This window comes from Cetorhinus maximus, chromosome 8 (assembly GCF_964194155.1).
Source record: "Cetorhinus maximus chromosome 8, sCetMax3.hap1.1, whole genome shotgun sequence".
Lineage (NCBI taxonomy): Eukaryota > Metazoa > Chordata > Chondrichthyes > Lamniformes > Cetorhinidae > Cetorhinus > Cetorhinus maximus.
In genome coordinates, this window is record NC_135886.1 from 20,778,852 (window position 1) to 20,795,156 (window position 16,305).

Below are 16,305 nucleotides of genomic sequence, written 5' to 3' on the forward strand. Positions count from 1 at the left end.
ACAGTGTTGAGCCTAGTCATCAACTATTAGGAAGAATTTACTGAAGTGCCAAATGGGGAAAATATCCTTGTATCCAATTCATGAAGCCATTCTAACAGCCACCATACAGGAAGTTGGGCTTTGCACACCCACAAAAATGTGCTCTACTCCAACCCGGCTTTGCCTTGGTTAAATCAATTAACATTCATTTAATTTGACCTGCTGAATAGACTTTCTACGTGTCTGTTAGTCTTGTTTTCTGTACAAAAGCAATACTGCGAAACCAGACATGAATAATTATTAAAATGCCTTTGTTGCTGGTGAGATTTGTTCTAGGAACTTGGCATAATAGCCTCAACTTCGTGTGGAATGGAAGTTTTTCCACTGTTGCTTTGTAGTCACTTGCTTGTGAATACAGCCAAACACAGTAATAATTTACATAAGACCAAATTTTGTATCTGAAATTAAATTATGTCTGTAAAGTTTAGAAACTTTTACAAAGCTTTATTAGTAAACAAGCAAAAATATTTCAATATGCATTCTGCATTTTTATTAAATTCACCCCAACTATTCTACTCAGCTCATATAGAGAAACCCAAATATTATGAATTACAGCAATCCTAACACGTAGCACTGTAATCAATTTTGAACAGGTTAAATTCATGAACTTTCAATTGGATTTTCTTTACAGTGATTAAGATGTTGATACACACAATGTTGTTAAGTTATTTATTGAAACTGATATTAGTTAAATTTAATTTGTAGTTATGAAAAGTAAGTTGAGGGACTTCTAAAGATTATTCGTTTTCATCAACATACTGCTCTGCTTTTTCAAGCAGATTTTCCTTCAATCTAAGAATTTCACGTTCACTTTCAAGAAGCTGGTATTTTGCCTTGATCACATTTTCTTCCATGACAGTGATTTGATGTCCTATCTTAATTATTTCTTTAAAAAGATTGACTGGAGGAAATGCTTCTGCATAAAGAATTAAAAATGATTATTTACAGTTTCTATTCGAGAATACAACTCCTAACTTGTCCATTTTCTCTGATGCTCTCTTGCTCACGTCATCTAACTCAACATATTTCTTATCCGTCAATCCTGGTGTAATTTAGTCATTTTAGTCTTCTGTTCACCTGGAGTATCTATACCACTGTTAGTGGCCCAAACTCTGTTGTTATACTTTTTCATTTACAGAATCAATTGGAAGGATTTTGCTCTTAGAGTATAGTCATGGACTTTCTCCAATGACTCTTCTGCCTCCGCATTGGTAACTATATTTTTCACTATTCATGGTAACCTGCGGATTAAAATAATCAACTAATCACTTGACAATGTGGTAATAAAGAGAGAGCCACTTGTAGTGAACAAAATCTTTCTTAACTTTGTTCCAACTCTACATACGACTGCAACATAAGGGTACAATTTCCACTACTGTGCTTTTGGCACATGCCAGGAGCATTAAGGAAAATGGTACTCTAGCTGTGATTTTCTATCCAATAATTTAAGGGGGCAGAAATGGAAAATTCATCATCTGGTTCAGGTGGGAATAGGTCTTCAGGTTTAACAGGATGAAAGGGACTTTAGTTTTTCAAAACAAAAGGCTGGTGATAAGGCCACCCCACCAAACCCCCACCCACATCCCACTGAATTGTCCCCACAAATAGTGAGGCCTTTCAGTGTCTTGTGTAATTGGCCAGTTCTCATGTGCGAATGTTGACAGTGAGCATAAAATAGCTATTTGATGACTTGGAACTTTATAGTCAAGCCTGATCTTATTTTGTACAGATTGGTTTAGTTCACTGACTTAGATTTTTGTCATTGCTTTGAAGAACTCAATGAATGCTATTGTCTGTATTGATGTAAAACGTTTATTTAAGGGCATTTGGATTTTTTTTTTGTCATCAGCATGTGTTTCAAACATACCTATCAGAGATTAGGCATTATGTTATTGTTTTTATCTTCCAATTGATTCCATAAATGAAAAAGTATAAGAACAGAGTTTGGGCCATTAACAGTTGTATAGATACTCCAGGTGAACAGAAGACTAAAATGACTAAATTACACCAGGATTGACAGATAAGAACTATTTTGAGTTAAATGATGTGAGCAAGAGAGCATCAGGGAAAATGGACAAGTTAGGATCTCTTGCCAAATAAAAGTTTTACATAAAATTGCATGCACTATAAGAATTAACGTGAGTGTATGACATAGTAACCATTATTGAGACATGATTGGGAGTTAAATGTTCCAGGTTATAAAATCGTTAGGAAGGATAGGGAAACTGGAACAAGAGGTGGGCTAGCCTTATTGATTAAAGAGACTATTAACACATTAGTAAAAGGGGTTACAGGGAGACTCATAGAATAGTACAGCACAGAAGGGGGCCATTTGGCCCATAGAGTCTTCGTCAGTTCCTTCGAAGACCAATCCAGTAGGTCTCACTCCCCTCCTCTTATCCCATACCCCTGAATTTTTTCTCTAAGTATTCATCCAATTCCCCTTCAAAGGCTACAGCTGAATCTGTATCCACCAACCTATTCCAAAACCCAACCACTTGTGTAAAAAAAAAATTTTCTCATGTCACCTTTGGTTCGTTTGCCAATCAACTTATGTGTCCTATCAAGCCTTCAGCCATTGGAAACAGTTTCTCTTTATTTACTCTATCTAAACTCTTCATGATTTCACCTTTATCGAATCTCCTCCTCCCTTCTCTGCTCCACGGAGGATGATCCCAGATTCTCCAGTCTATGTAACTGTAATCAGTTATCCTGGAACCATTCTAGTACATCTTTTCTGTACCTTCTCTAAAGCCTCCTTGTCCTTGAATGGTACCCAGAAATGGACAGAATTCTCCAGGTAGGGCAGAATAAGTGTTTAATACAGGTTTGCATAATTTCTTAGTGTTTGTACATTAAATGTTTATTTAATTCCATATACTTCATTAACTGCTTTGTTTCCATCTTCAAAAGACTGGCAAATCCCTGAAACCTGATAGTTTCCACCCCAGGGAAGTTTTTTTTATTTGTTCTTGGGATGTGGGCATCGCTGGCTAGGCCAACATTATTGCCCATCCCTAATTGCCCTTGTTCAGAGGGCATTTTTAAGAGTCAACATTGGTGTGGGTCTGGAGTCACATGTAGGCCAGACCAGGTGAGGACAGCAGATATCCTTCCCTAAAGCATTAGTGAACCAGATGGGCTTTTATGACAATCAACAATGGCCATCATTATTTATTTTACTTTTTTATATCTATACTTTTAATTGCAGATATATATTGAATTCAAATTCCACTGTCTGCTGTGGTGGGATTCGAACCAAGAGTAAGGGTAGTGCTCAGAGTCTCTGGATTACCTGTCCAGTGACAATACCACTACCACACCACCTCCCCTTAAGTAGTGAGGAAATTGCTGATGCTTCAGCCATAATACGCCAAAGCTCTCTTGATTCAGGAATTGTCTTTTTTTCAATTAGAAAATTGCAAATTTAGCACCAATATTTAAGGAAGATGAAAGAAACCAGTAAGTGACCCATTACTTTAACACCAGTTGTAAGAAGTGATTGAAATCTATAAGTATTGATGAAAATACTAAACACCTGGAGAAATTTGAGCTAATTAGTGAGCCAATTCAATCTTTTGAGCAAGGAACTAATGTAGTGGACAGGGAATGCCAATAGATGTAGTTTATATGGATGTGTAGAAGGCACTTGATAAGGTTTCACATAAGATACTATTAGCTAAAATTAAAGCTCAATGGATTTGAAGGCAGATTATTGACCTGGTTTGTAGATTGGTTAGATAGTACAAGATAGAGAGAAAGGATATTGAGTATATGATTCAATTGGAAGGAAATTCTGGAATTCTCTCCTAAATCTCTCTGTCTCTGCACTTCTCTTCCTTTAGAAAGCTCCTTTAAACCTACCTCTTTGACAAAGCTTTTGATCATCTGTCCAGACAGCTTCTTTTGCAGTTGAGGTGTTCTAGAAGGTAACTATGGAGTATCAATCAGACATTTCTGCTATCCAGATGGGCAGGTGAGTTCTCCAGTATGCCCTAGCTGATCTATCACACATTGTTGTGGCCTAGTTAGCCTTGCAAAACTTTTCCATGTAAAAAGCAATGGATGTCGACGTGCGTTTTGGAGGCGGAAAACATGGAGAGAAGCAATACCAGAACCTGCAGTCAGAGCACTCCATAGAACCTGGGTACATGGCATCGGACACTTTCAAACTTTTTTTGTTTTTAACACTATCTTCTTATCTCCTTCCACCCCACTGCTACTTTCAAATAAAATGGCAGTTGCCCAATCCAGTGTCCATCCTAGAATAACCCTCTTGTCCCCTTTATGCCATGCCAATGATCAACACCCGATTGCAGCAGTGTAGCTCCAATTATTGGCCAGAGGTGCTCATATCCCAAGAACAAATAATAAAGTCTGTCTACCTAATAATGCCCTTAATTGTTGCCTTTGCAACAGTGCCAGAAACCCATTGCTGCCAGCATTAGCCAGAAACCATTTCACTGTGTGGTTCAACATTACTGACACCCAGCAACATGCTTCCATGGGTTTTCAACTAAAAGATTTTAAGGGACCAGGAATATATGTCTTCAAACATTGTTTAGTTTTAAATTCCAATGACAATTTAATAAGAACATAGGAAGGGGAGTAGATCCTTCATGCCATCAAGCCTGTTCTGCCATTTAATTATAATCATGGTTGTTCTGTACCTCAACTTTATCCACCTATGAAATATTAACACTTGAAGCCAACACTTCAGATATTTAAATAGGATAATTTATTAAATAAGGAAAATCAAGTGGCCCGCTTTACCAAATCTGCAACCCTAAACTTACTTTTACATGTTGGGACCACACCGCTCCACCCATCGGCTGTGCATATCCGGTAGTCACTACCAACCAGTTTGTACCTAGAAATGAAAAAAACAAGCCATTGTAGAAAACCAAAAGAGAAATCACTTATTGTCAGACAAGTCAGCTGAAAGTTACATGTGAAATTAGTGCAGCATGCTAATCAGGAAATGAATCTAATGGTTAAATTGGTTTCAACTAGGAAACTATTATATAACATAATAAAACCATTATGAACCAGGGGGAGGGGGGTGGGGGGGGGCTTGCTATGCAGGGAGCATGACAAAAAAAACCCTGGCGTGTTTGTTTGCAGGCTCCCAGGAAGGGTCCCTCGTTCAATGCTGCTCAGTGCCTGATTGAGGTACCCAGCATTGGGAAGGTGTACCCCCTGTCCTTGCTGCCAACCCCCATCCTGCCACCCCCTTCCTGCCATCAGTCACCTGTGGCCTCCAGGTGGGTGTAGTACTGGTGGCAGACACTGTCTTCCCAGTGGTGCTGCTGAGTACAGAAGAGCATCTCTGGCCAACAGCTCTCAATGGGTGGGACTTCCACCCCCAGGGTCCTTGATCTCAGGTGAAGGCCCACCACTGGTCTGTCAAGTGCGTGAGTGGCACAAGATGTGGCAGGCCTTCTCAAAGAAGAGGTGACGCGGGTTCTCACCAGCTTTTCAGCTGGCAACTGAGACCCCTCTTTCCTCCACCAAATTCTGCCCAATGATCTCATTGTCTGTCTAGATCTGGTGCTATTCCTATCGTATAGACTTTAAAGGTGTCCATAGTGAAGGTGGTGTATGCTGCACATGGATACATTCAGGGGAGTGAAGTCACCGTGCAGCAAATACAAAAGGCATGGCAGGAAGAGCCAGAAGAAGAAGACAATGAGGAAGATTCAGATGAGTTGCCAGCTCCACTGAACTGCAGCAAGAATGACAATCTGTCATTTACTGAGGAACTATTTCCCTCAACTTTTGAAGCTCCCCATCACATGTTTCTAATGAAACAATGCTGTAGCCAAGCAGAATGGGAAACTAAAGATCACAACCCTCCCAATCTTCAATATAACATACAGGATTTGTCTGTAAAAATAAAGCATTTCCCCTTCCTGCTTGAGCTATTGTTAAAAGCAATTTAGAAATACTGCATAAGGAGATATTGTGACATCCCTCAACATCATCCCAACATCAAAAACAGAACCCTTCAGCAAAATCATTCCAGAATTTGTGCAACTGAATGCTCACCCTTCATCACAATGAAATGTAACTTTATTTCCAAAAGTAGTATCTGATGCTTCATAATATCCATTCATAATCTCTCCTGGATTGCTACAATCCCTCGCTAGACAGAGACAAAGTGTTATAAACACCAAGATCGCCAAAGGATTTTTCAATGTAATTCATAGATATGTAAAGGTTAAAAGGTGATTAAACTGCTGCACATTGTTCCAGAATGCCTGCTAGCCTAACTGTTGGAATTATTTTCAAAATTTTAGCAAACAGGAACGCAATACAGTCCAATGATCCAAAACCCCATGATAGCAGAGCTCTGACTTCAGCCTAAATTTTAAAAAAACACAAAATCAACTTTTGCATGTGTGGGGGTATATTTTCATCAGGCATCAGAAACTCAGTGATGTGAAGCCAAGGGCAAAGCATCTGCAGTGATGGCCCTGGACTGTGACGTTGGCTGGGACAACTACAAACAGTGTCAGTTACTATTCTAGTCACTGGTGGCTTCTCCCTTTGACTCCCATTGATCTCAGTTTTATAAGGGATCTTTTGTGTCTTACTCACTTAAATAATGCTTTGATGCTGAGAGCAGCGACTGTCACCTTTCAAGACCCGTTGCATCAATTTTCCTTGTTTCACCTCCATTTTCTTCTTTGTCCTCTTCAGCTCCTGCTGCAGTTAGGCTCACTCCTTATCCTGCTGCTTGTTTATGCCTTTCTGTGCTCCAGTTATGCAGCAGACCATGATTATTTAGGACACATTTACTGGGCTATAGCAGATCAACTTGCTGGGCAATCCAAGCATTAATACATGTTGTAGGATCGATGTATCTTTGGATAATTAGATTTAATCAATAACTACACAAGATCTTGTTTATGGGTAACCACATGGTTAAAAGCTAAGCAGCAAAGCATGATGGTTAAGATTGTTCACAAAATACTAAAATATAGTTGTAACATTGCTCCTCATATAGCACGAGTACTCAACAGCGTACAAGTGAGACGAGACTGCTAAGCTAGAAGCTCCCTAACATGGATTGTATGTGAGATAAACATCAAGTGAAATCCTTTGTGACATTGCAATAGTCCAGCGGTTCAAGAAGGCAGCTCACCATCACCTTCTCAGGTGCAATTAAGGATGGGCAATAAATGCTGGCCTAACCAAGAATGCCCACATCCCAAGAATGAATATAAAAAATTACAGAAAGTGGTTGATTTCAGCAGACATGTGAGCTTTGAATTGTCTGCAAAAAGGGGGAAAATGGGTAATTTTGGCTCAATCATGCCAACCAGAGACAACTATAGCCTAATATGACACGAGAAGGGTCTCTCAACAGGATAATAGAAGGACACTTCGAGACATCATTGGCATATCTCAAGAGAAGCCGATACCACGGTCAACAGAACATAATCCAGAAGACAATGCTCAGTGACTTTGGAGAACAAGGACCAGAGGTCGCTGATTACACAACTGCCATTGTTAAGTAGCAATTTTGTGTATGCTAATTGAACTTAATAAGTTTGTGCTGCCAATTGACACACTCAGTGACTTTTCTATTGGGTCAAGGAGTGGTTAAGATCCTAATATTTACCTCATATCCCTACAATATGCTTTAACTAAAAAACCACTGTGCCTTACATTAATTATTGTTGAGGTACATACCTCATTGTAGTTGCATTTTGCTGCTTTTCAATGCTTTCTTAATGAGGTCATCAACAATATCCTCCTGTGACAGTCAATCTGATCTTTTAAGTAGCACAGGCACCATGGACAATGAAGACATTTTGATTGCTTCCTTGAGAACATGCATTTACTTTCATTAACTTTCTGCGCACAAACTAACTGAACTTTCATTGAACGGAAGCTCTTTCTGTTCCTATTGAAGCACTGCCGATGGTTGTATGTTGATGACCTAAACTCTTGCCAACACCAGTGAAAATGATATGGTGCTTTGAGCTAATGCCATCTTTCCACACCTAATACACATACTTGGGGAACTCCAGAGAAATTAACACCCTCAGCACTTTCACACTTCCAATTCTTCTGGAGATATCAAAAAAGCCTCTGGAAAAAGAAAAAACAATTCTGAGGTCAAAATTAATGTTAAAGCAGGCCAATATTTACAAATGAGTGAAGATTAATGTATGCACAGCAAGTTCAATTGCAGCAGTAAACAGTAAAGCTGGGGCAAAGTACTGGAAAATGCAACACCCTCCACAGCAATAGAAACTGACAGTCACAATAGAATTCATTGTTCAGTGGTAACTTCCTTGTCTCTGAATCTGAAGTAATTAGTTGTCGGCTGCTTTGCTACCTGAGCCAAAGATAAAGCATCTTCCATGCTGCTTCAACATGCCTCAACCCCCAAGGGGAGGAACAATAGAGTCTGAGCATGAAATGGTTCTTTCTTAAAACGCAGATATTGAAACACTTATTTTCTAATGCCTGATTCTAATTACCTCCACCTAGCCCACCACTGCTCCACTCTGCAGTCCCCAATCTGATTTTATTTGATGAAGTAACTCATTTCCTTGACATTCTCTCCAGAAAATGTATGATGATATCTTAGAGCAGCCTAACCCAAACTATTCCTCAAGCAGAGAGAGAAAAGAAAGAAGTATCTAAAGAATGTATTTATAACTTTATTAAGCACACAAAAAAAGGGCAGTAAATAGTCATCACACGTACAGCGTCAAAACTATTCCATTTTCAGCCTTTATCCAGATATTTATCTTTCACTCAGCAACAAAGGACAGTCCTGCAAGGAAGCCCTTGCTCCCCATAAGCAGCAATGACATGTGTGTAATATATGGCAATGTAACATTGCCTGGTGTTGAACAGAAGTACTAGTTACTAAATTTAGGATATTGAATCAGCCCTTTCACTTCTCGGATTATCAAACCATTGCTGAGGCTAAAAACTACAGAACGAGTTTATTAAAAGCAACAGATAAACAGTAGTAACTAAGTAAGGTAACAGATTGCAATATCCTTACTTGAAGTTAATAAATAATAAACATATATTAATCTTCACTCATTTGTAAATATTGGCCTACATTAACACTAACTTTGACCTCAGAGTTGTTTTCTCTTTTTTCAGAGGCTCTTTTGATATCTCCAGAAGAACTGGAAGTGTGAACACTGATTCCCTTTGAAGACTGACCAGAAAAGTGAATCAAATATAATTATCAATCATAAAGAACATTAAAGACACAAAAAAAGTTTGCAGCTCCAAGAGTGACACACTGAAGTCATTAATTACAAAACCCATTTTGACTTAGCTAACAATTTGTTGGAACAAAGTAAGCAATTACAAAAGGTTGCAATAAAACCATTACTGTATTAAGAGACCCCTGATTCATCTAACAGAAATTTACCAAGCCATTTCCCAACCCATTGCTTTGGGGGCGGGGCTATAAAATACAGTGAGCCATTCAAATGTCCATTGGCTTTGGCAGGACTGGAAAATCACGCCAGCGGTCAGGGCCGTAAAATTCCACCCTTAGACTTTGTGGTCGCAAACTTGCTGAGGATGCAGTGGACTGGAACCAATATCTGTCCTCAATCAAAGCAAGAGATTTTGTTTCAAAGCCAGAGAACAGAGTTATTTGCATGGCAATGGCATTGTGCCTACAAGTTCCACGAGGAACACCATGATTGAACCAGCAGTTGGAATCTTGGAGAATGCCACATTCAGGCTGCAGAAATGTGGCCCAGCAAAGCCCTGAAGAACATTGCTTTCTTTGAGTCTTCAGCACCCAATGGAGCAAGTAGCCCTCTTTAGGAAAATAATCACTTGACTTTAGGATCAACAACCTTTCGCCAGTATGGTTTGGCCTCCAAAGGGCCACTGAGGGACACCACACTTGCCTATTTGCAATAAGCAAATCTTAAAAGGGATGAAACCATGTAGATCGGGAGAAACTGTTTCCACTGGCAGGAGGGTCGGTAACCGAAGGATGAGAGATTTAACATATTGCCAAAAAATCCAATGTACATAAGAACAGAGTAGGCCATTCAGCCCCTTGAGACATTCAACTGGATCATGGCTGATCTGTTCATCTGTATCTTAACTTCATCTACCTGCCTTGGTTCTGTAATTCTTCATACCCTTGCCTAACAAAAACCTATCAATCTCAGTTTTGAAATTTTCAATTGACTTATCCTCTACCGTTTTTGGGAGAATCCCAGATATCCACTACCCTTTGTGTGAACAAATGCTTTGTGACATCTCCACTGAATTGTGTAGGTCTACCTTCAAGGTTATGCACCCTTAATCTCGAAATGTTTTTCTCTATCTAGTCTATCAAATACTTTATTTATTTTTTACTTGTTATGATCTGGAATGCAATGCCTGAAAGGGGAGTGGAAACAGATTCAATAGTAACTTGAAAAAGTTGCTCTGCAATAAGTGAACATTGATGAACTCAAACCATCTTTACTTGTTTCAATCACATTCTTAACTGTTTTGACACTATTCATGGACAAGTCACCCACATGTTGTTTTCCTATGCCAAAGTTTCCATTTTTTCATATTAAATTCCATCTGCCATTGCTGCAGGCCCACTTCAACTTGTTGGCCCACTTGCTTTGCTGTACTCCAATTTATTCTTCAGATTCACTGCGCTTGGCTTGATCTATGAACTTAACCAGTTTGTATTAAGCTTCTGAATCAAACTAGTTAATATTCATCTTCATAACTTTCTCTACATTCTTGCAGCTTTTTTCCATTGTTATCATCTTTGTTTCTCTTTTATTCAGAGTTGTGACATTCTGTAAATAACAGACACATTTTTCAAACTGAAATTCTTCAATAATCCAGGAAGACTTAACATCCCCAGCGTGAGTGAGTAAAACAGAACTTGCTTCCATTGCGTGATAAAATAAGCATAGCTCAGTGTGATGCAGTCATTGTCGAGTTGCTTGCTGAACTTACTGTTCAGGTTTGCTCATAAGGTCAGTCTTTTGGGTGAAAAACTGGATAATTGCTTGAACCCATGGAACCTCATTCCAGCCAAGTCATTTGTTTCAATAAAGAAAGAATATGAGGAGGAAAGAAGAAAATTACCCTGATCACTTAGGCCTGCAATGGTGTCCAAGTTAAATTTTTCACACAGGTAATAATCATTGAACTCCCTTCCTGGGAAACATAACCTGGGTAGCATTTGTAAACAACCCTAGCACCCTCAGGAAATGAAGTTGAAGATAGGAATTGTTCATTTGGTGATCCATTTTCTAATAGTGGAGGTTTGCCACAGTCACCTTGAGAAAAAAAAAATCCACAAAGTTTAGGTTCATTGTTCGAAAATCCACTAACAATTTGTCTTCCAATTGCGTTAAGTTCACACCCAAGCTCTCTCTCTTTTCATTCAAACAAGCGTTAAGCATTCCATTCCACTAACTTTAAAAGCATTTTTCCAATTTCCTAAACCATTCCTAATCCTCTGGTCCTTTTCTTTTGCCCAACTCTTCCTTATAATATTACACAACAGAATGTTAACATGCAGATACAACAAGCAATTAGGTAGGCAAATAGTATGTTAGCTTTTATTGCAAGGGACTTGGGTCATTAAGATAAGGAAGTTTTGTTACAGTTATACAGGGTTTTGGTGAGACCACATTTGGAATAATGTATACAGTTTTGGTCTCAACTAAAGGAGAATATACTTGGCTTAGGGGTGGGATGAAAGGGCTGTCCTTTGAGGAGAGATTGAGTAGAATGGTCTTATGTCTCTGGAGTTCAGAAGAAGGTGATCATAGAAATATAGAAATCTACAGCATGAAAACAGGCCATTCAGCCCATTATGTCCATGCTAGCTGATGAGTAGCACGCAGCTTATTCCCACTTTCCAACTCTACTGATTATGGCACTTCAAATGAACATCCAAGTACTTTTTAACTATTCGGAGGGTTTCTGCCTCTCCCAGCCCTTCAGGCAGTAGGTTCCAGATCCTTACCATCATCATCATTGTCGGCTGTGTCTCGATTCGAGGATGACGTCGACTCAGGGTTGTGAGTTTCTGCCGTGTGTCTTCATGTGGCTGAACAGGCCGATTCTTGACCGGCAGATCTTTGGACACATGGGGAGGGCAGGATGTCCCATGGGGCATCCCATGCAGGACTTGTTCCCTTTTCTTCTCGCCCAGCTCTGCCTCATCATTAAGGCGTTTGGACTCAAAAGCCTGATGCAGTTTGATGGACGAGCTGTCGCCATTTTGAATGACTGGCAGCAAGCTTCCCCCCACCGCCCCACCCCACCTCAGGCATTAATGTCAAGTGCAGCGGCCCGCCTGCCTCAGCGTTAAATTGCAGAGAGGTCAGGGAGGGCAGGAAGCCAGCGGGTAGCCCGTCTGAGGAATTTTGAGCCCCCTTCATCCAAACCCGTAAAATTCTGCCCCGGGGTAATGTAAATAATAAACTACAATCGCAAATCTTGACCAGCAGAGGTAGCAATATTCATGGGTCAAATGAGGACACGCATAGACCGATCTGCATGCAGAGTTTGGCCTTTCGTCCAATAAAGATGTCCTGATCTAAGATCATTGCCCCATTGAGCTTCGAGTACATCGGATTAATCCAGGGTCTTGACTGGTGAATCCGAGGATCAGTAAAGATTTAAACTGTACTCTGAAAGTGCTTCTGAGGTAACATGTCACCATGGCAGTGCAATGCCTGCTGAAATAATGCCAGGTACCACAGGTAATATAATGCTGTCGAATGGACTCTGGCACATTGTGCGCAAGTTTAATTTCTGACATCGCCGCATTTACACCGAAATCTATAGAACCATAGAACACTACAGCACAGAAAACAGGCCATTCGGCCCTTCTAGTCTGTGCCGAAATATTATTCCGCTAGTCCCATTGACCTGCACCTAGTATATAACCCCGACCGTGATAGATCCTCCCTCTCAGTTAAAAACTTGTGAGATACGGGATACAATTGAGAAGCCAGATTTTACTTAAACAATAAATGTTGCTGTAAATCTGTCCCAAACCTGATCTAAAACCCTAACTGCTCTCAAAGCAGTAAGGAGCCGGAGCCGGAGCGCTGCTGACCCGTCACTCGGGCCACCCAGATGGCCATTAATAGCGAGGATCAGTCTCTCTCTCTCTCTCTGCCCAAGCGGGATGGGCATGGAGAGAGAGAGACATTCCCCAGTTAAATCAGACGGGACACCCGACGGCGCATGTACACCAAACCTTAACTGAAAGTGCAGACGGTAAAACGGCACCACCTAACCTTCCCGTCCAACCCCATATATGTACTGACTGAAATTGTCTCTGTGCAACATGTCCCGCCAAGTCAAAACGGTCTGTGACGTGTATCAAATGAAAAAGTCGTCCATCGCTTCGACTCGGATAAGGGTCAAGGGAATGTTTCTTTAATCTGTGCTACTTAAAAAACCCAAATTAAATAGAAAACCTTCAATCCTATCACTCGGTATCACTAACATTCCATGCGGTGTAGAAATGGATCTGTTGGAGTTGGCACAGCAGCTCTGCCCACGTGAAATTAACTAGACCCACATTAGTGACTGCCCAGCGCTACTTGCAAGATGCCAAAGTTTATATTTGGTGGAGTATTAAATCCCCGACCCGGAATATATTTTTATCTAATAATAGCATTGGCTCCCAGTGCCAAACACTGTAAAATGATGCTCTGTATCAGGGTACCTACGCAATTCCATGATAAAATCCGGTAAATCTGTAAATGTTCTGAAGGGTATGCTGCTTAATGCCTGTCACACTAATGGGAGGGAGGCAAGGGAGGAGATTGCTGGGGCCTCGACAAATCTTTGCATCCTCACTGGCTACGGGTGAGGTCCCAGAGGACTGGAGAATGGCCAATGTTGTTCCATTGTTTAAGAAGGGTAGCAGGGATAATCCAGGAAATTACAGGCCGGTGAGCCTGACGTCAGTGGTAGGGAAATTATTGGAGAAGATTCTTCGTGACAGGATTTACTACCATTTGGAAGCAAATGGGCGTATTAGTGAGAGGCAGCATGGTTTTGTGAAGGGGAGGTCGCGTCTCACTAACTTGATCGAGTTTTTCGAGGAAGTGACAAACATGATTGAGGATGGAAGGGCAGTGGATGTTATATACATGGATTTCAGTAAGGCCTTTGACAAGGTCCCTCATGGCAGACTGGTACAGAAGGTAAAGTCGCACAGGATCAGAGGTGAGCTGGCAGGATGGATACAGAATTGGCTTGCTCATAGAAGACAGAGGGTAGCAGTGGAAGGGTGCTTTTCTGAATGGAGAGCTGTGACTAGTGGAGTTCCGCAGGGATCAGTGCTGGGACCTTTGCTGTTTGTAGTATACATAAATGATTTGGAGGAAAATGTAACTGGGCTAATTAGTAAGTTTGCAGATGACACTAAGGTTGGAGGAGTTGCAGATAGTGAAGAGGATTGTCAAAGGATACAACGGGATATAGATCGGTTGGAGACTTGGGCGGAGAAATGGCAGATGGAGTTTAATCCAGACAAATGCGAGGTAATGCATTTTGGAAGGTCTAATACAGGCATGAATTATACAGTAAATGGCAGAACCCTTAAGTGCATTGACGAGCAGAGGGATCTGGGTGTACAGATCCACACGTCACTGAAAGTGGCAATGCAGGTGGATAAGGTAGTCAGGAAGGCATATGGCATGCTTGCCTTCATTGGCAGGGGTATTGAGTATAAAAGCTGGGAAGTCATGCTGCAGCTGTATAGAACCTTGGTTAGGCCACACTTGGAATATTGCGTGCAATTCTGGTCGCCACATTACCAGAAGGATATGGAGGCGTTGGAGAGGGTGCAGAGGAGGTTTACCAGGATGTTGCCTGGTCTGGAGGTTATTAGCTATGAGGAGGGGTTGGAGCAACTCGGATTGTTCTCACTAGAGCGACGGAGATTGAGGGGCGACTTGATAGAAGTTTACAAAATTATGAGTGGCATGGACAGAATAGATAGTCAGAAGCTTTTTCCCAGAGTGGAAGAGTCAATTACTAGGGGACATAGATTTAAGGTGAGAGGAGAAAACTATAGAGGAGATGTGCGGGGCAAGTTTTTACGCAGAGGTAGTGAGTGTCTGGAATTCGCTGCCAGAGGAGGTGGTGGAAGCAGGTACGATAGTGGTGTTTAAGAGGCAGCTTGACAAATACATGAATAGGATGGGAATAGAGGGATATGGACCCTGGAAGTGCAAAATGTTTTAGTTGACGGGCAATATGATCGGTGCAGGCTTGGAGGGCCGAAGGGCCTATTCCTGTGCTGTACTTTTCTTTGTTCTTTGTTCTTCTTTGTTCTAATGGAAACCATTCTGTCTGTTTAACACACACTTAAATTACTCAGGTCATGATGGAGGACGGTTTGACCGAGCTGAATTTCTTTTTAATTCATTCACAGGATTTGGGCGTCGCTGGCTAGGCCAGCATTTATTGCCCATCCCTAATTGCCCTTGAGAAGGTGGTGGTGAGCTGACTTCCACCAGTGCAGTGCATATAGTGTAGATACACCCACAGTGTTGTTAGGGAGTTCCAGGATTTTGACCTGGCAACAGTGAAGGAACGGTGATATATTTCCAAGTCAGGATGGTGTGTGTAACCAGGGAGAGAAATCATGGGGCCCCGTGCTTTTCCTCTTTCCGGGCCCCTTATTCCTCCCCTCCACCTGCCCCATTTTCTCCTTTCAAGATTCACCAATTAATTCACCAAACAATCAAAGAAAGATCCTAGTAAAATGATAATGGCCATTGTTGGCATCTGGTTACAAATATCATCCAATATATAAACAACATGGGTCATTAATATTAAGAACGTCAATGATATAATGCAGTGTTAGTTTGTGTGCACCCTATAAATGATCCCACCATGACTATTAAACAAACTAGATAGTATAAATTTTACTTTGACAGCATCATGCAATATTGTTAATTTAATAGGAAAATATCCAATTAGTTATTTATAAGACTGTGCAGGTGATAACTGACTTTGGTGACTGCCTCAGCCCTCATTAACATGTACTGCACATTGAACCATATGGACACAGTGATAATAAATTCATATTTTGGGAAAAGTTTCAATACCTGCAACTCGGATAAACTGCACAAGATCTTTTCCATGCTGTAGGAGTAGAAGAAGACTTTCTTCTGCCTGGGTGCATGATATTATTTAATATAATTATTTCATACAAGGGGTGTAATTGGATTCTATTTTATCAGTAGTCTCACAGGGTAGTAAGAT

The 16,305-nt window shown here is 40.7% G+C and overlaps 1 protein-coding gene across 3 annotated transcripts in view; it reads right to left on the bottom strand.

The window, feature by feature from the left end:
- Positions 1-468: 468 nt before the first annotated feature.
- Positions 469-16,305, bottom strand: part of LOC144683507 (apolipoprotein R-like) — a 41,316-nt gene continuing 25,479 nt past the window's right edge. Inside the window, exons 1-4 of one of the 3 annotated variants that reach the window (XM_078546580.1) lie at positions 9,452-10,197; positions 6,088-6,184; positions 4,836-4,909; positions 469-955 (exon numbers count right to left, since the gene is read on the bottom strand). In XM_078546580.1, the coding sequence (XP_078402706.1) occupies positions 777-955; positions 4,836-4,909; positions 6,088-6,155 (321 nt within the window). In that variant the 5' untranslated portion in view covers positions 6,156-6,184; positions 9,452-10,197 and the 3' untranslated portion in view covers positions 469-776. Of the gene's footprint in view, positions 956-4,835; positions 4,910-6,087; positions 6,185-9,451; positions 10,199-16,305 lie in introns of those variants that run through there. The other 2 variants (XM_078546582.1, XM_078546581.1) reach the window with 2 other exon arrangements.